Genomic DNA, 20,441 nt, shown 5'->3' on the forward strand with positions numbered 1-20,441 from the left:
CACACTTCACATTTCCCTAGTTTTTAGATGTCACACATTGTATGAATGGATTACACACCAACTTCCACTGCCAGAAAACCAAACGTTGCTTCTAGTGATTTATTCTATGTAGAGTATTCATATACAACTCATCCTTGCAGTAAATGAATCCTGGTCATTCCCAGCAGAATGTCAGCGACAATCATTATCCTCTCCCAGTTACAGGATTTGTATCAATGCACCCAGTATCAGAACACCTGAGCTGCACGTCGCAGGCAGCATCGTGTTTTCAGAGATCAGTTCTTTAACAAAGGGAGAGAGAGAAGTTCTGTGAACAACTGTCTCTGTAGCCTCAAATCCCTGCGTTTGGTAATATGAGAAAAAAAATCATTAAAATGAAAGGAAGCATTCTCCATGGTATGATGTTATTTCCCTGCACAGACGGCGATGCAGCTTCTGTTAAGTGTAAATTGCAATGCTCTGCCAGCATCTGAAGCACTTGAAGCAGCCCATCCTCTCTTCCCTCTTCAGTATCCACAGGTAGGCTATGACGCTTCCTAAGAGAAATGTCTGCACGCAGCTTAACAGCAAGAGCACCAGGCTGAGGGAGAACCACAGCAGGACCGGGGCGGCCACCTGGGGACCCCGGCGCCGAAGGTGGAACAGAGCCGGCATGGGCAGGCACCGACCTACGAACAGGGTCACCCAGCTCCATCCTGGCCCTCGGTACGAACTGCATACGCCACAGTAAATAAACAACTAAACACTTAGCAAAAAATAACGCGGAGTAACCCGGACATTTAAAGTTCTCTCCTTTTATAATGCCCACGGCATTTCCAGTAACAAAGGGTATTGTTGTAGAGAGCGCTGCGCTCCCACAACAGGCTGTTCTTACGTCTCGTCTCTTATCCATAATAAACGCACCCAAACTTTTCAACTGGAAAAGCAGCCGGTAAGACCGCTTACAGAAAACAGAGTCCGTTATTTTTTCTAAACCCCGGAGCGGGGTTTTATAGATGACGCCGGGATGCTCGGACGGCAGAAGAGAACTAAAGCGGCACGCTGCCGAGCTCCCACCGGCGCTTTTGTCCTCCGTTCGCGGCGGCCGAGCAGAGCCGCGGCCGAGCCGCTCCCGCCGCCCGCTGACCTACATTCCCGGCGGCGGCCCGCGGCCTGCCCGGCACGGCGGGGCTCAGGGCCGGGGCCGCGCTGACACCTGCCCGCGGGGCTCCTCCTCCGGCGGGAGCGGCGCGCGCGGAGCCGCGGTGACAGACACCTGCCGGGAACGGCCGCCGGAGCCGGGCCGCCGATCGCCTGCGACGGTAAGCCCCGGGGAGGGGGGAAGGGAGGCGGCGGGGCGGGCCGGGCCCAGCAGGCCGGCGGCGGCGGGGCCTGCGCGGGGCGGTGCGGGGGGCTCGGCGCTAGGCCGCGGGGCCTGCGGCGGCGCGGGGCGGTGCGGTGCGGGGCGGTGCGCCGGGCCCGGCCCGCGGCCCCTCCTCGGGGAGCGGAGCCAGGAGCCAGAGGGGGGGGGGGAAGGGAAGGCGGGGGGGGCGCGGCGGCGGCGGCTCCCCCTCACTCACCGCTCTCGATCTCGTTGCCCTTCTTGGCGGTGGCGGCGTTCCCCATGGCCGAGGCGGGGCGGCGCGGGGCGGGCGGGATGCCGGGCGGCGGGCGGGGGCAGGGCGCGTGAGGCGGCGCGGCGCGGCCCGCGGGCGCGGCGGCGGCTGAGCTGCCCGGGCCCGCGCTGGGTCTCTGTGTCTCCGGCCGCCGCGGAGGAGGAGGCGAGCGCTCTGCCCCCCTCCCCCACCCCGACACACGGCGGAAATGACGGCCGGGGCGGCGCCTCCGCCGTGCTACGCCGCCCGCCGGGCGGCCGGGGGCGCGCGGGGCGCGGGACGCCGCCGTCCGCGACCGCCGCCCCCGCCGCGCGGCGCTCCGGGGCCGGGCCGAGGGAGAGGGGACCCGGCTGCCGCCCCCGCCCGCTGAGCGCCGCCGCCTCCGCCCCGGGGCCGCCCGCCCTCGGCCTCTGAGACGGAGGTGCGAACGAACGCCCGGGGACCCGCGGGGCCCGACCCGGCCGGCGGCCGCTGCGTGAGAAGCGAGAGCGCTGCCCGGGGCCGCCGCGCCCAAGGTGACCCCGCGGGCCGGGTGCGCTCCCCATCCCCGCACCTCAGCGAGCGGCCCCGCCGGCGCTCACAGCCCTGCGGCTGGCCCGGGGAGCTGCCGTCTGCTCACGGCTGTATTTACGCGGCTCTTCCAAAACAGTTAAGAGGGGAAGAGAGCTGCCAGGAAATAATTTTTTTTTTTTTCCATCTTGCTGCCACTCATGACATAAATAGCTGCAGCTACTCCTTTTCAAATGGTATTGTGACTTCCAACTTGATGATAGTGCTTTAAATATATGTATTTATCGTGTGACATGTTTGGGGTATTTTAACTTCGGAAGGAAACACTTATCAAAAAGAAGGCTCTGTTTTATTGCGTCTTTGCATGGTGAGAAATGGGAAGCAGTAGTAGTAATCCTATGGATCACTGACCATATCTGTTTTGCCAGGACCACGTACACAGTGCTTAGCCTCCTCTAGCAGCATCCTTTACCTAGGGCCATACAGACCATTCTGGCAGCAGCATCCCAGCTCCCACCTTTCACAGGGTGAAGAATTCCCCCTTCGCTCCCAGGAATGCCTACCTGGATGGCATGCACCACCAAAGCCCATTTTCCACTTTACAAGATGGGTTTTTATGCACAAGAACATGCACTTAAAACAGACACCCATGGGAAAGTTCAGATCTCCTGAGCTTGTGCAGCAGAGTACACATCACATGCAGAGGAGACAGATGTGACAGATGCAGCCTGTGTGCAGCTCTGCCTTGACAGGGTAACTGCTACCAGGACTGTCTGGCAGCATGTTCCTGGGAACACCTGCCTGAATTAATTTGATGTTTGTACACTGACAGTCTACCAATGAACCCTTCCATTAGGGAATTTTCTCCTACATTTTCACCTTCTCACTTTCATTATCCTGGTTTGAGCGACATTGCTCCCTTCAGACACACATCTGTGCATTTATGATTATTGAAGCTAGGTCTGTGTGGGTTTGGAGGTCAGAAACAAGATGTAAATGTGTAGAAACAACCTGCCAACCAGTGGGGGGCAAACCTACTGAGGAATACTGTTGTGCTTTGCTGTAGCCAGTCTCCCAGTTCTTCTTCACCAGAAGTAGTTAAGCTTGAGGAAAAAAAGAAGTACATTTCCCATTGACCATCATGATCACTCTGACAATGGAAGACAAAAAACCATGAGGCACTGTAACACTGAGATAAACATCTTAAGATAGTGTTCCAGATAGGTAAAGATGTTACTCTGCTCTTAAATTATTTTCTCCACTCCAGCTGCCATCATTTTCATTTTGGTCAGATCAAATCTGAGTCAGCTGATTTTCATCCAGGTGCTGACAGGCATTTTGATATCCTTGAGAAGACAGCAGCTGCATCGCTAACAAATGAGATCTGCTGCAGCACCCATAGCATATTATTGGCATTAGAGTTTATCCCTTATTCTCAGTGGCAAGTTATGCTGCATAGGCTCTGTATGAAGGACCCACCAAGGTCCAATTGGCCATTGCTGCCCTTTGGGAATTGCTGGACAAGGGCCTGCTGGTCATTGCATGTATTCCAGCAAAATCCTATATGTGCACACAACATGTATATATGTGCTGCAGTGTATTAGGCTAGTTCTCAAATAAGCACATGCTCTGTGATTATTTGCCCTGTGCTTATGCATTTGCGTAAATGTTTGTACACAAACTCTTATAATCTGAAATGTAACATATATTGCTTAAGTCAACAGTGCTGCAAAACATTAAGTGAACCACTTCCACAATCACAGTATTAAGTGTCTAATTTAAGATGACAGATATGAGGACTCAGAGCTGAACATTCACATTCTCATTCACACTACGTATTCAGCTTATGCTATAGTAACAGGTTAAGACTCATTAATTGCAGAACCTGTGTTGCACTGTATTATATGTACTACATATGTAATTAGCATCCAGAGCATCACATCTAATTCCAGCCCCTCAGCCCTGTCTGCCTTCCTCAACTAATCCTTTGCTGCAGAAGTGACTCATGTCACCTGCTCTCACAAAAGTAACGTTTATTTCTTTCAATGCAGTTTGTTAAACAATCAAGTTAAGCAAATATGAAGTGTTCTGTTTGTATGTTAGAATATCTCAGTAATGGTGCAACCTAAAAAATTTAATTTTTACTGATCTGTGTAAGATTTAGAAAATTGCTATACTCTAAAAGATTCAGCTCAGCACTTTTACTACTATACACATTTAATGAGGGAGGTTCAGTGACTCACAGTGGATTTTAATCTGTGTTTCTACACATTCATTGGGTACTATTGATTACAAATATCCTAGCAAGACCAATTTTTTTCCCTCTGTTACCAAAGCTCTGTAAGATAAGTATGTTCCCTGGTGGAACTTGTATATTGCACTCCACATAGAGCAGAACTAAAAATGAGAGGGTCATTTCAGGACAGAGAATATACAATTCTAGTAGACTGAAGGCTCTCTCATACGCTTTTAATGGAAATCACTCGTTCATACAGTAATTACTGCTGCAACCACATATTGTTTCACTCAGTAATCACACCAATTTCCAGAGGAGACAGCAGCATTTCTGCAGCAACTATAGCAGTTATGTCCAATATAAATTTGAAGCAATCACCAAATATGAATTGTGACACATCTTAGTTTTCTTCAAATGCATGCAAGGTGTGCCTGCATTGCAAGGGGCTGGCACACAGAGACTAGAACTTTGTCCATCCATACTGATACAGACAATCAGTAAAAATAACTGGTACTGAGCTGTTGCCCTGCTCAGACTATGTACCTTCCTTAGTTGTTACTCTGTACAGCCTCTGGATTGCACCAGTGCCTGTTAACCCCCATTTTTGCCTGCTGCTCCCCAAATCCCACATTCCTGCATTTGAGTATCATTGCCAGCCTCCTTCTCTACTCCTAAACAAGGTGATATATTTGGCATTTTACTCTTTGCTGTCCTTTCAGGTTGTTCCAGACTGCTGGCACATTTCCTGCTGCCAGCTAACCCAGTGTGGGATGTTTTTCTAGCAGGTTGCTCAAGTGTCAAGAAGCATGTGCATCTCAGTGAGCATAAAAGCTACTTTCTAAGTTCTACAGCTCCTGACCCAGAAACTGCAGCATAATTTCAGATGTGCCAAGAAAATATCAGTTATGTCATATAACTATGACAAGGGAAAGGATGGAAACTGAAATATAGCAATTCCCCCTTTCCATGCAGTAGTTATACAGAGAGTGACAACATACATTTTTGTGCGAGACCAAATCCACTGGTGCCCAGTTCGCACCTGTTTGAGGACATGTCTCACAGAGAAGAGCAGAACAAAAATCTCACACTGAGTTTCTACAATATTTGAGGTTGCCAGCACCTGAATTCACAATGAAACCATAGCAACTCAGCCAACAGCTTGCTCTCAGATGTCCTGAGAAATGCACCTCAACACACCTTGATTGTGAGTCCAGAAGGAATTCAGAGCCTCAGGAAAGCAGCATGCTGTCTGCCTGCAGCTGTTGTGATTATGAAAGATTTTAGTTCAAGAAGGGAGGGCTTTTTAACTGAAGTTCATTCACTGTGAAGAGGCATACTGAAAGGAAGAAGCAGGACAGTTACACTAGCAGCCACCATTGCATTGAAGAGATTCTTGGCATTAGGCATTTCCTAAGACAGTCCCTGGTCAGAGAAAACATTTACTTGCAGAAGCAAAGTGTTTGTATGTTTTTCATACTGATTTTTAGCTACACATACTTTACCACAAATCTCTCAAGGATCATAAAGTTCCAAGGCAGTGATTTACCCTAAACATAATTAAAAAACACAGATACACTGGAGTTATGCTTTTGCACCTTGATGAGATCATATTTGCCATTATCCTATAGATAGTAGCTGTGTATTCATTCATAGGAGGTGCTACATGCTCCCTGGTGATCAGTGTCCCACAGAGAAGGCTTTTTTTTTTTTTTTACCAAGACAAACTATGGACTTATTGAATGGTAAGTCTAGCCTCTCTGGTTTTGTCCTTTATCTCATAGAATCATCTGGGAGAAGGGGTGTGGTCTCTCCCTATCAGTCAAACAGCACCTTTTCAGTTGCTTATTATTGTTCCATAGATCCTTCTTTCTCTGTAGAATACACTGCCTGGGTTTTATGATTCAGAGTGAATTACTAGCAACAGTTAAAGAAACTTCTTACTGATTGGCCTGTGTAACTGACTCGGTCCTTTTGCATACCCTGCTGCCATTGAGCTCACTTTGCATGCTTCCTTATCCACACTGAGAGAAGTCCTTCACATTTCTACACAGGCATTCAAAAAAATTGTTGCACTCATGATGGATTTCCTAGTCAAGAGAAGCATGATACTGTGTATCGTCTTCATACACTGCACTTCTGAACATTTGCTTATGTACTAAAAGCTAGCAACAATATACAAATAATTGCACATTTTGTTTTTGAATTGTTAGTAAGTTCAGAAGATTTGGCTTGCTGTACATAAATTACAGTAAGACTGAAACTTAAATGAAAATTGATTGTATAGATGTCTGATGTAGCTCCAGACTTCACACAAGAATTTGACTAGAAATAGCACTTGCGTAGCCAAAGCTATTCAAATCATGGCGATTAACTATATTAAAACATTTTCTATGTATTTGAGACTTCATTATTTGCCTACTGTAACTTAAGCATGATCAGTAGTACGCTAATGTTTGTTCTGTATATTGAGATTGCTTTACTTTTTGTGGGATAAAATTGAAACAAAAATAACAGTCATTTTAAAATACCTAAAAAAAAAAAAGGGGAAATTTTACAGAGATCTCCAGTTAATTACACCTATTAAATTTAAGTAAATGAAGCTACATAGAATGCCTTTATGTTTTACTTCAGAATTAAAAATGACATTGTTCAATTGAATTTCGTCTACTATGGAAGTGAAATAGGTGTCTTAGTGAAGGTCACTTAAATCCTAAGGGAGTTTACACAAAGAGTTTGTGGTTTGACTACCATCTGAGGAAATAAATTTAGATAACTTTACAATATCACTATACAGAGTATACCTTATTATAGTTTATAAGCATAATCTTCATTTTTTAAGAGCTGTCCTTACAATATTGTTTAGATAACAGGAGGGAAAATGCATTACGCATGGGCAATTAGAGCATAAGGGAAAAGTAATATGAATACTAGTGAGATACCAGTTGGGTAAGTGAATTTATTTTAGAGTTATGGAATGAGGGAAACTGTAAGATCAATAGTAAAATGTCTTTAATATATCAAATGCTCATATAAAATTAAGCAGTTTAATTATTTGACATGAGCTACATCTATTGACTTACTCTTCCAGTGCTTACATAGAAAAGGAAAAAGTTGAATACATTTAGTGAACAGTGTGGTATTAATAGAACAGCAAGCAAAGTTTGTTTAAATTGTACTCCACTGAAAAGTTCCTGATAACAAGAAGAGCCCAAAACAACTTCTTTTGTGTTGTCTCATGTTATTAGTGGTTATCCTGGAGATGAATTTCTCTAGAAGGATCCTCCTTACTTCAAGATACAATTTCTAATGCAACTGCTTACTTAAGTAACCTGAATGTTATTAAGAATTCCTTGCTCTTATAAAGCAAAGCATCATCCACATTATTATAAGTGTTTAATTAATCTCAGATATTCACACCATGACTTATGCTTAAAATCTGCATGAAATATCAGTGGTATTTCTGCTGGAGGCAGAAAATTCATTTTTCATTAAGCATTGTGTCCAAAAGTCTGATAGGTCTGATAGCTTTAGCTTGCTTATCTAGAAGTATAAAAAGCTATTTTTAAACACATGTGAGTCTTTGCTCCTTTCTACCTCTTTTTCAGCATTTAAACTGTTTACTTAAATTGCTTCTGTTTTGCTTTTCCAAAAAGTGTATTTTACACAACACAAATACACAGACTTTATTACTGCTCTGCAAATATTAGTCTGGCTTCGAAGTATTAGCGCCATTAGCATTGATTTGCATCATGTAACCATACTGGATTGTAGTTGCTCCTAGCTGATAACAGCTTCAAAGATCCTGAAGAACAGCAAATATCAGTTACAGAGTCCTAGCATAATATTGCAATAGGATGGAAAGTACTACAATAGTAGTCCTCAACTACAACAAAGTCCTCAGCTACAGCAAATGAGAATGAGCCTGTAGCTATAGTAGTGAAGGAAAAAGAGCTGTTTACCTTTAGAAGTCCTCAAGTTGACAGAGATCTCCAGAAAAAGAGAGCCTTGCTTCTACTTTCAACCCTTAAATGAAGTCTGGAAAGGGGTGGATCCTGGCTCCACCCCTTCCTGTTACTCAAGTGCTTTGCATGCACCTGAGCTCCCCGGGTTGGCCCTGCCTTCCGTCAATTGCTGTTTCAAGCCATGACTTTGTGTTTCTGCTACAAATAGAATCATAGAATCGTGGAATGGCTTGGGATGGAAGGGACCCCAAGGATCATCATCAAGTTCCAACCCTCTTGCCACAGGCAGGGCCACCAACTACCAGGTCTGGTACTAGACCATGTCAGCTTTATCTGTAGTAGTAATAGACCTAAGTTGAGGCTTTGCTGTATTCTCATCAAATGTATATCCTGTAAACTGTGCCTCCCAGTTACGTATCACTGCAGTGGGTAAAAAAAATCTCACTAAAAAGCTTTTAAATGCATAATCAGCTCTTCAGTTGTAATTTCTTTGGTAGTGTTACCTAAAAATAGAAAAACAGACTAGGATATTTTTCCTGGTTTACTATTCATACCTAGATGCATGTTTTTTGTTTTTGTTTTTAACAGAAACACAATCTATTTTCTGGGGAAATGCAAACTGAATTTTACTTACGTGCCTTTACTTATATGTTTTTCTGCAACCAGTTGGTTTTCTTTTAGCCCCTGGAAATAATACAAATTTTTTTACATATGTTTAATGGAACGTAAAATATATTCCATTTGCTTTCATGGTTATACTATACTGTTATTTTTTTCTGCAAGATTTCTTCCTTCATGTGAGAACAGCCATCTCAGCCACAGGTGTTAGCATCTGTATGGTAACTATTGAGTCACAGCCTGAACCACTGATTGAGCACCTGGGGAGAAGACCCGGTCAGCCCTGGGAGCACAGGTGAAGCCAATTCAGCTGTGTGACAAGAAGGGGGTGGAGTCTGGCTGCGCTTCTCTTAGACACTATTTAAGTGGAAGGATTGCCAGTTGGGAGTTCCTTCCTTGGGGATCCTCAATTTTTGGAGACAGATGAGTACTTTTACTTTGAAATATTGTCTTATCTCTACTGGTCTCTTTGCTGTTCTATTCCTGTATTGCTTTTCTACTGCTTTAATCTTTCCGATTGTACCAGCTTCACTCAGTTTGTTTGTGGCTCAAATTCCTGATGCTTGCAGTGTCTGTCGAGTTAATACAAGCTTTTGCTTAACTTTCCACTTTTGTCTGTTTTATTTGTGTTGTTAAGGCTTCAAGCTCTATTTCTTTTCTGTATCTAATAAGTTTATCTTTGTATATTTTGAGCTTCTGATGATATCTAAGGCAGTAGAGCACTATCCAGCCCAATGCATAATTCAAGTACTTGTTCTATGGTAGATTCTTGTTGGGGTCTACTTCCTTGAGGACTTAATTCTCTCTTGTTTCCTCTTCAATTGCAAACCAGAAGCCTTCTAAAATCAGTTTTATTAAATATAAATGTTCTGGTTGTTTTTATCCTAAGAATGTGCTTCATTGTAACACCTTGTAAAAGGCAAAAGTGTTCTAGCTAAAATTTGTCTTTCCAGCTGTATAAACTACAGAATGCTTCTAAACCTTGAAGTTGAAGGCATTTGACTTTCATAAGTTTCATTTTATTTAGAATGTAATACAACAGTTTCACAACCATCTCACTTCATGTGGATTGCTGACAACTTTTAAATATGTGAAGTACAGCAGTACTTTCTCTTTTCAGAAGGAAAATCTTCTAATGGTCTTGCTTTTAAATAATAGATCTTCCAGATGTACGTTGGAGTCTTTTTTATTAGTAGTTTCTGGTATTTTTCAGAGTTTGAGCCTTAAGTGCTATGATTTCTTCTCAGAGTCTTTTGTTACTCCATAAATGAGGAATCATTCTGGTCTCAGAGGATTACAGTAGATGTTCTTTAACCATGTGTGTCCACAGTGCCTTTTTCTCATACTTGCAAGATAAAGCTAAACCTCTGAAGGAATGTTTTACCAGTAACCTTTTATTATAACAACAAATAACAAAAGAGAACTATAGTACTGTATTTACAGATATATAGAAACAATCATGTAATAAATAGAAAAAACTACTTTGCTTCTGAAAAAAGGAAACCAAGAAATAAACTATTTAATTTTTTGCAGTTCTATTTTTGGCTTATATTTGTCTGCTAAAGATAGGAGAAATATGCTGCTAGCCAAGAAGAATGTACTAATCCTTAGCAGTGTAAAGAAGTGGCTATTCTTGGTGGTTATAATGAAAATATTGATATAAAATCTTTTTCATCTCAACTACAGAATCTGAGATGCCATTTGCAGAATGCACTTTGATATTAGTGAATGTTGGGTATTTCTGGTAGCTGCATTACCAGCTCACCAAATGAGAAGTCAAATGTTTTCAAGCAATTCTTTTTATTTCAGATCTTTAAATCCCATCTGCATTTTTTCGGAGATGGATCTTATACTCAGTTGGATATCTGAAATATTGGGCTAATTTTCTAATAATAGTTGAAATAAGTATATTACTTCCAGTGAAGCTTTTAAAATCCATCTTAAGAGATTGTATCCATGTGAAACACAGGTTTTTGTCAGAAATATGAAATACAAGGCTTTCTAATTGGTACTAGGTATTACCACATTGATCATCATATTCTCATGAGAGATCTCCATTCATTCCATTTTGTGCAAAGTGCAGATCTATTACCAAGTAATATATGAACTGATAAATATCTATGTATAAATATTACTTTCAAGCATTTCTTTTGTTTCCTAGTGTTATAATTCCTCTCCAATGATTTTTTGACAAAGACAACCAATCAAGGTCTCTAGTAGAAAATATATAGCCATACAAATATCTGACCCTCTTAGGGATAATGTTTGCACTTAGTTGTGTTATGGCCATGTGCAACACTGAGTGATGCAATTTTATGTATAGATCACTTGAGTTAGTGGCTTACTTTGTCCTCTGTAATTCTTACTTTCTGGCTATTTTATTTTTTTAGTAGAATAAAAATTCTATGTTTTAAACAAAATATACCTTTGTACTTGCACTGCCTTTATTTCTTTTGTATCCCTTTTGGCTTCCTTTCATCATCACCTCTCCCATCCCATTCTATTTACTTGCTCTTTTCCTTTGTACTGCAAACTTATGACCAATTCACCAAGCTAATACAGTTCAGAAGCACACTTTGCTGATGGTTATCTCTTGCTGCAGCCAAATACCTGGGACATTAGATCTCATTTTCACTAATAGAGTTGGGTGTAAGGACATGGGCATGCCCAAATCAGCTGGGGTCTTAGCTGGGCATTACTGAACAGGCAAACCACAGTTAAGATTTCTAATCCCCTGAGCACACGTTCTCAGGGGCAAAGGTCTTAAAAATCTTTGCTGAGGAGGAAAATATTGTTGGTCTGAAATGAAGTCCTACTTCACACTCAAAAAAGGTTTTGCCATCACTGATACTGGCTCTGAGTTGTTCTATTTTTAAAGCTGATAATACTTTAGCTACCTTAAAGAAAACATGGTTACATGCTGCCACAAGATTGCATAGATTAAATACTAAGGAAAGAGTGTAATTAGCTGTATGCATTCCTTCGAGTTTGGCATAGGACAGGATCTGAATAGGCATAGACACATTAGCAATGGTCTTCCTGGATGAGTAATTTATTCCTGCATTTATTGTTTCTAGGAAATTGTAGGTTACTTTCTTCTTTTCTTCAAAATACTTTCTTTACAGAAGATAGGGGAGGATATTTCTTTTCTATCTGCTACCTGTTTGAAGGGAGGGGCTAAATGCTATGGATAGTGATCCTTTAACATATTTTTCATCCCTAAGTCCCAGAGCAAGAAAGTCAAAGCTTCTAAAAGTTTCAGTGGTGTTTGAGAGTGGCAAACCCCTGGCAGCTGGGAGTTCTTGGGTACAAAAGAAGGAAGGGCAGCAGAACCCCTTGTGAGGGGCATCTTAACCCTGCTGCAGGGGAGGAGAATGCAGTAACCATGGTAAAAGGCTAAAATAGTACAGAAGAGGTTTTGAAAATGGTAAACCGAGAGAACAAAGAAGCCACAAGTGCTGGAGTATATACCTGCAGAGAAGGCAAAACAGGTAAAGTAATAACAGGAGGGAACTTGTGGAACTTGCCTCATTCAACAGGAAAACATATACTACATCTAAGATAGGGAAGAGTACAGAAGGTATTAGGTTTTGTTTAGAGAGGAAAAAGCAGGGTTTATGCTGACAGAACCTGTGCTCTTGTTATGTTCTTGGCAACATGTATCCTTCTCTATGTGGGGGCTGCGTGCAGAGCTCACAAGTCACTTTAAAATGAGTCTGAGTGGGAGAATTTGCAGATCTCTTGTCTAGACAAAGTGTTTTCATATATATTTGGACATCTGCATTAGAAGAAGATCCTGATTTTTGAATGGGCTCTGTTTCTGCCATAATTAAAGTAAGCCATAACCACTTAGCAATAGGGACTACGTTACTTTTTGGACAAATTGGTCTTCTAATGCCATAGGATATTTTCTCATGAGATTGTTAAGAAATCTAAACTAAATCAATATTACTTGCTGTATTCAAAGCTAATACATTCCACTGTCTGAACCAAAACAAAAAAATCATCATGATTACATGTACTTATAGCAGTCTTGTTTCTTTGCTATGAAAAGTAGTTGTGAAGAATTCCACACATTTTCTTAAATCAGGCTATACATTTCCCCATAAGCAGCACCCTCTATGAAGTTTGTTTTCTTCTGTGTTTCAGAGGCTATTGAATGAACAGGATAGACCCCTTTAAATGTCCCTGTTTTATCTGGTTGCTTGGGACAACCCCTGTAAACATCAGAGGAATAACATGTGGTCTTCAAAAGACCTTGAGGGGGAAAAACTAGGTCATGATGGAACAGTCAGATTCTGTGCATCTGTACCTACCTGTAGGGAAGGAACATGTTTCTGCATGTTTTCTTGGAGTGCTTTATGGTTTTATGTTCTGTACTTGTTTATTATATTAGGAATTAAAACATTATCTGATAATAGCTTTCCCTCCTGCTTTCTATATTGCTTTTCTATTGTGAAAAACATTACTGATTTAATATTTAAATGGAACAAAAGATTATAAGAAAGCTGACTATACAGATGACAACTATACTTATCATTTTAATTTTACATTGTCTTTTTATTGTGCCTTTGTAAGTGATGGCTCTAGAAAGGCAAGGAGCCTATCAAAAATGTAATTAAAAATGTTTCTGATGGAAGTTAAAATGAAAGGGTTTCTCTTTGCAATACTAAGTTGCTAATTGGACAGTTGAACAAGTTAAGTATTAGCTAGTTCATAGAATCATAGAATCACAAGGTTGGAAGGTACCTACAAGATCATCTAGTCCAACTGTCCCCCCATTACCATTGCTACTACAATGCTTGCTTTGCTTTGGGTACAGTGAGGCTGGCTCCTCAGGGCCATGCCACGCAGCTTCTCTCTTCACTTGTGTTCTATCAGTGAGCAGGCAGTAGAGGTTTAACACATCAGCACTCTAATGTATTAGCACTGAGTAATGAAATCCAACTTTCAGATTAATATTGACTATGCTTTTACTACTTACTCTATTTAGGTAAATATTACCTCTTTCACAGCCCTTTTTTTCTTGTAAGAAAATAATGTATTTCTGTGGCAAGGGATTCCTTGTAGTTTAGTTTCTGAAAACTTGCATCTGAACTTAAGAATTCAGGAACAAATTTGCTAGCTAGCTACTGGAGCAATGCTCTGCAGAATACGAACTGGAGAAATTTTTTATGAAGTAAAATGCTTTGATTTTTAAACTACTAAGAAATACAACAAGGTTATAAATTTCTACTCAAAGTATATGTTATGTGTTTTGTAAGATAGTCTGTGACAACAGATCTATGGAGCATGCCCATTTTTCTTCCCTGCAAATCCTGACAATACTGCTTAAGTAATGATCTATCAGCTGTGAAGGACAAGATGCTCACACACCCACTTTGGTCTGCAGGCCAGCAATAATAGCACAGGCAGCCTTTGGTAAAAACAATTAATGGATTTTATGAAAACTTCATCTCCTTGATGGCCATATTAACTTAGTTGACAAGCAGATAGAAATTTGCATTTTCTTTCAATATGCCTCATTTGGTCTTAGAGCACCCATACAGTGCGCATATTTTTTTTTACTAGTTTGATGACTGCTCAGCATAAAAAAAAAAAAGTCTTTCCAAAGTGTGGAAGTTTTAGGGCTCCTTTTCTCTTAAGCAGTGCAGACAACAAATGGGAACTTGACAAGATTGCTTGAACAAGCATCTCCAAGCTTTGATTACTAATCAGATAAAGATACTCTGAAATTATATTCTGTGTAGTTAAAATAAACAAGTGCTCTTGTCTCAAAGCCATTCAAAAACATGCCTGAACTGACAGGGCCCCATTAAGTTTTGGTGTAGTTGACTGCAGTCTGTGGTCACCTTTGGTACTATGGTGTCTGCTTACATCAGTACTGAATTTCATCACCATGTGTTTGGAGTGGTGAGGACTATAAAAAAGTTATTGTATGAAAAGCTGTGTCAATATTGTATTGCTACAGCTTGTAAATTCGCATTGATTTGTCTTATAAAAAATGTTTATAGCAGCAATGAACACAATCAGACCTATGGCATGTGTGGTGATGTGTGTTTTTTTTTTTTTTAAAAAAAAAAAGCCATCTTGCTAAGAATTGATTTTTTAGGAGATGATCCTAGACAGTGGTCTGAAAATCAGAGCGATAGGAGACAGAAGCTGTGACAGGCTGGCAGCATCAGGAATGCCATACTGTGTTAGTAGATGTTGGTACCACTGGGAGATTGTTGGATGGATTTTGCTATCACACTGAGCAGGTGGTTTGTCATAGAAGAAATGGGAGGTTTTTCAAAGCAAACAACATATATGGGTTGAAAAGTCCTGTAGTCAGAGTCCTGAGGGAATAAAAGGTGTAGAATTAGGACTTGAGCTGAACCTTTTTTCTTGATTGGCAGTGTTTTTTTGAGTCAGACTCAAGGAAACTTAATTTTTGACAGTGCAGATTGTTTGGACATAGTTTTATAGCAAACTGGAAATGCACCTGTTCAGAAAAGCAAAATTAAATATATTCAAAAATAAATGTTGTGCAAACAGAAGGAAACACTTGGAATTGCTAAACTTATCTTTCATCTACAAGCTGGATCTGTTTCAAAGCTTTTGAACTTCATGATTGCTATCTCAAATTGTTTAGAACTCCAGCTTCCTGGCATTCCCCAGCACTAACTGCATGAAGATACAACCTGTTTCATCTGCGGAGGTGAAATGCAACTCCAAGTTTTCTAGACTATAGCAGTCTGCATCCTATTGCATCCTACTGCACCTCTGTAAGCTAGTGGTTGATTGGACAGGAAAAACGTTTTCATTTCAAAGTGTATTTTGGAACTGTTCAAATACTGGTGGTCTTTGAAGTAATTATCATCTTTTTAATATGAAGAAATTACATTTTCCAGCTTTGACATGAATTACGTATAATAAGCATTAGAGTGCCCGTGATGATCCAGGGAGGACACTACTGGTAACTAGGAAGATGAAATAGGAATTGTACTCAGTAGCTTTTCTGTAAAATTTAGGATTGATCTGATTGCTTCTATCATTCTTCTGCTATAACACTGAGGTCATAAAAGTCTTCAGTGTCCCCACATGGAATGACTGAGGGGAAAAATATTCATAGAAAGACGCAAACTTGTGTCAGCACATTCATTCTAATCTCTAATTGTTTTGTTTGTTTTGCCTATTTCTTCATTTTTGAAATTCATAAGATGTTCTCTGTGCCCTACAAGGTATTTCTTACTGCTAGTTCTATTTACAATAATTATTCTGGCATGTGTTATCGAAAGGGCACCAATGTTCAATATTTGAATTAGCTCAATATTTAAGCTACAGCTCTATTTAATGTTCTTGATCAAGCATATGAGTATTGGATACCCCATTGGAATTGCCTACAAAAGTGTTAGCTCTAATATTTCAGCTAGGAGGTGGGGAGCACTACCTACTCTGATACAGAATGTAGTTCACATTTTAGAAAAGGGAATGTGATCTGCTTCTGGGGAAACAACTAAAAGCCCATTCTGGAAGAAAATCTGGAGATGAGAAAAAACATTTGTGTGGTCAGACTCTAGTATTTGCTGGGAGATTGTGCCATAGGTGGTGGTTTCTCAGCTGAGAGCAGCATCTGTCTGCACCAGCCTTCCTGGGAATCGGAAGGAAGAACTACACCTTGGAAGCTAGGTGGCTGGAGCTGCCACCTGGGGGCACAGTTATACTGGAAGGCTCTAGGTTTGCCCAGAAGTTATAATCTGCAGCTGAGTGCAGCTTCCTGTCACACTGCTTACATAACTTAGCACAAAGGTATGCCTTGACTTTGGGGCAGAGAGACCTGATTTAGGGCACAAAGTCAGAGCATACAGCTGAAACAACGACGAGACCTGATGCAAGTCCAAAGCAAGCTCTGACCTGGAGATTACATGCAATACAAGGGTTTCAAATTGCTTCATCTGCAGCCCATGGCAACATCCCAAACACCTCAAATGGAAAGAGAACCAAACCTTTCCTACAAGCATCCTATAATGGCTGTGAAAAAAAAACTAAGAGAACTAGGAATGCTTACATGGAAACAGCCAAGGGTTGCATTGCTTCTGCATGAGATTTCTTTCAGTAAAATATAAGCCCAATCCTGCAAACACCAACCACCACGAAGAACTATGTGGATTTCAATGTGATTACACACTTGTGGACAGAAATGGTACCTGTTTGTTTCCGTGTATTATTAAAGCCAAAATATAAACTATAATTAAACCCAATTAAAAAGACTTATCTGTGACAAGTGAGCATTGCTGCAGCTGTACAAGCTGCACATCTACCCTACAGAGGTGAAGTGTGACATATCCCCAGTGCACTCTTCAGAGTTTGTTTTCAGGCCTTCTGTCTGTACAGCCCAGTGTCTACAAGAAGCCCACAGCCTGTTTCTGTTCACATATCGGTTTACTTTGTAGGATGTAGGAGAGAAAATATAAAGCTGAAAATTCACAATTACGTTTTCAATCAACTTTATTTGCTTTGCATCTTTTTAGCAAATTTCTATTTATTGTCAGCTGTCTTTGTTGCTGGATGTAAAAGACAATGTTCTTAAAAATCCGGGTGATGAATGCCCCTCCATTTTATTTACTGTTACTGAAGCATTTATCTCCCTAGGTCGTGTGTCTTGTGCTAGGATGCACAACGTTACAGAAAATGACTGACTTTTGGAGCGGCCTACTGCTGTTCCACACACATGGGTTATCAGGCCAAGTGGGAAGGAAAAAAAAATAGATGTCTGACAACCGCTGGAAATCAGCGCGGCTGCCCGGGTTGCAGCGGTGTAGGGACCCGAGCGTTCCGCCTCCTGGAACGCCGTTGCTCCGTCCTGCTCGCTGCCCCGGGCAGAGCGCGGGCCGCTCCCAATGCGAGCCGCAGGGGGGGTGGGCGGGGGGGCGGTGCTCTGCGGGCTCTGACCCGGCCCTGCGCCGCCCGCCCCGCTGCGGGCACCTCGCCGCGCCTCGGCGTCCGTCCCGCACGTACCTGCGTGCGGAGGGCCGCTCCTCCTCGCCCCGCCCGACCGCTCCAGGCGCTGCCCCCTCGCGGGGAATGGTTTCTCCCGGCCTCCCAGCCGTACTCTGCCGCTCCTCCTCCTGCTAGTGCCCAGCTCTCCGGGTGCCGGGGTGGATGCTGCGTCCCGGGAGGGCTCCGCTGCACAGCCCGTAAGGCGCCGCTCGCTCCGCACCGCACCCGCGGGGACCGCCGGACGCCGTGCCCCTGCCCGACAGGTAACGGTGGGGCAGCGCGGGACGGTGGCTTGCGTCTCCTCCCGGCAGCGGCGGCCGTTGACCCCCCGCCCCCCGCCTGCCCTCGCCCCCGCTGCTCGCGGTCCGCGCCGCCGTCCCCGGGGAAAGGAAGCGGAGCGGCTGCCTGCCGTGATTCAGCACCACCGCCTGCGAGGGAGGAGGAGGAGGAGGAAGAGAAGGAGGGGGGTGGTGGGGGCGGCTCGAGGGTCTGCGGGGCAGGAAGAGGAGCTCCGGCTTCTCGGTGCGCGGCCGCAGGGAGCCCGCTCGGCGCAGGGTGCCCCGGGCTGGGCCGACCCGGCCGTGCTGCCCGGCATCTCCGTGTCCCGGCGGGGCACCAGGAGCGCAGGGAGCGAGCAGGCACTTCCCACTTACAGGCGTTCAGTTTTCTCGCTCGGAGTTCGCGTACAGCGTCATTTATCTCGGGTGTGTGGCTGGGCCGCTTCGGAGCCAGAGAAGGTTAAAACGGTGCCAAAATCTGCTGACGGTGTTATCCAGCTGAGCCTAAAATGTAGACCGCGTTAAATCTCGGGAGATGAACTTCAAATGTCCTCTCGTGCTTTTGCTTTTAGCCGAAAGCCATTGTCTGTCGGATTTCTGTCAGTTTCTGCTGTTGAAATGAGGTGTAAATGCATGCACAGAGGAGCGTGCTTGGTGATTGCTCTGCAAAGAGATGGGGGTGTTGCTGAACTCTGTGAAACCATTAAGAGGCCTCTGCTCTGACCATAGTTGTGGCTTATGATGTTTTGCATTGTGAGTACTGAAAGTAGAACATATTGTTTCACTATTAAAAACCCAAACCAGCCGAGCAAGAAAACCCTGATACAGTATTATTTTCTGCCTCAAAACCTTAGCTGATTTACGTACCTGGATGTTGTTGCTGTTCTTAATAATACTCAGAGAAATCACATTTTTTTTTTTTTTACAGCTGGAAGATGAACAGTGCTGTTCTGTGTGAGCATTGGTTGTCCCTTGCATTCTGTGAAGTTATGTCTGAGTCCCTTGGCTTCAGTAGAAAGCTTTGCTATTGGTTTAAGTACTAAGGTGTCTTTTTTTCATAGAAATAGGAGATGATAGGATTAGATATATCAGTGGTTCCTTAAACAAAATTCAGGTAGAGACAGTAAGAGTGCCAGGGGGCTTTTCCTAGAGGACGAGTAAACTCACTCTCTGCGCCAGCATAGGGAACTGAATTTGAAGCCAGATTCTCTGAAGGCAACTGTTACAATATTTCAGAAAATTACATCACGTAGGAGATGGGAATTCTTTTTTAGAAAAGCACCCCCATTCTATAATTCTGATAATTGGGATACACGCTTCCATAGAGATTTGCCCATCACTTTGGGAATGCTAAGGAGGCCGGGAGATGGGGCTGTCAGCACTTACGTGGCCGTCATTCCAGTGAGCCCAGAAGCATCTCCGTCATCTGAGGCTCAGGTTTGTGACGAAGTGATGATTTGTTCTCACTCTTTCAAAGTGAATGGTGTCACACTGGCAGCACAGATCAAGCTTGAAGAACTGGGAAATGGAGTGGTTAATGAGCAGCTAGGTGCTAAATCATCCTGAAGTCTTTTGTGTAACCAGGATTTTTTCCTAAGTTCTTTGTAATTCTCCATATCTACCATGAAAGCCATAAATATCTTTATGAAGATGAAACATGGCAGACTAATGTGTCTGTGGAAGGACCCTGCTTTGAACTGTCAGCATCAAAAGACTGAAATCTCCATTGTCTTGATTTAAATCTTCATCTGTGGATATTTATTATCTGTTTAAAAATGTCTATAAGATACATATGGCAAATGACTAATTTCTTATATTTCCATATTTTCTAATGTCCAATGTATTTCTTTTTTCCCCCTGTGTAATAATTTGTATTAATAGATACTTTCAGATGTATGTATTACTATAAATTAAGAACACATTATTAGTGAAAAAAAAGATTAAATCCATAAAGACACTGAATTATATTGATAGGTTTTGTGTCAGTCCCTGAAGAAAAATGCAGCTGGTGGCAGTTCCTTGTATTTGGAAAGATGCAATGGATTTACTTAACTTTGACTGTTTATAGGTAGGTATTACATTGTATCTTCAGAGGATATTAGATCTTTTTTTTTTTTTCCTTTTTTTTTTTTTTTTATTTTCCCGTGAGCTTCAATATATCTAGCTTGATCTTCCCTTTTATTTTCTACATACCAAGGAAGTCAATTGGGACTGTTTGACTTCCAGCAGCATGATTTAAACTGCACCTTATTTAGCTGGA

The 20,441-nt window shown here is 42.7% G+C and overlaps 2 protein-coding genes across 10 annotated transcripts in view; one reads left to right on the top strand and one right to left on the bottom strand.

Moving 5' to 3' along the window:
- PRKACB (protein kinase cAMP-activated catalytic subunit beta) overlaps positions 1–1,697 on the bottom strand; it is a 66,006-nt gene extending 64,309 nt beyond the window's left edge. The window contains exon 1 of the mRNA XM_090146440.1: positions 1,560–1,697. Coding sequence (XP_090002566.1) covers positions 1,560–1,605 — 46 coding nt within the window. The 5' untranslated portion in view covers positions 1,606–1,697. The remainder of the gene's footprint in view (positions 1–1,559) is intronic.
- Positions 1,127–20,441, top strand: part of TTLL7 (tubulin tyrosine ligase like 7) — a 76,020-nt gene continuing 56,705 nt past the window's right edge. For 6 of the 9 annotated variants that reach the window (XR_004167956.2, XR_004167957.2, XM_090146435.1 and 3 more), the window contains exon 1: positions 17,871–18,166. The gene's annotated coding sequence lies outside the window, so the exon portion shown is untranslated. The other 3 variants (XM_090146436.1, XM_090146438.1, XM_090146437.1) reach the window with 3 other exon arrangements.

Source organism: Phasianus colchicus, chromosome 9 (assembly GCF_987193195.1).
Source record: "Phasianus colchicus chromosome 9, bPhaCol1.hap1.1, whole genome shotgun sequence".
In the NCBI taxonomy this organism is placed as follows: Eukaryota; Metazoa; Chordata; class Aves; order Galliformes; family Phasianidae; genus Phasianus; species Phasianus colchicus.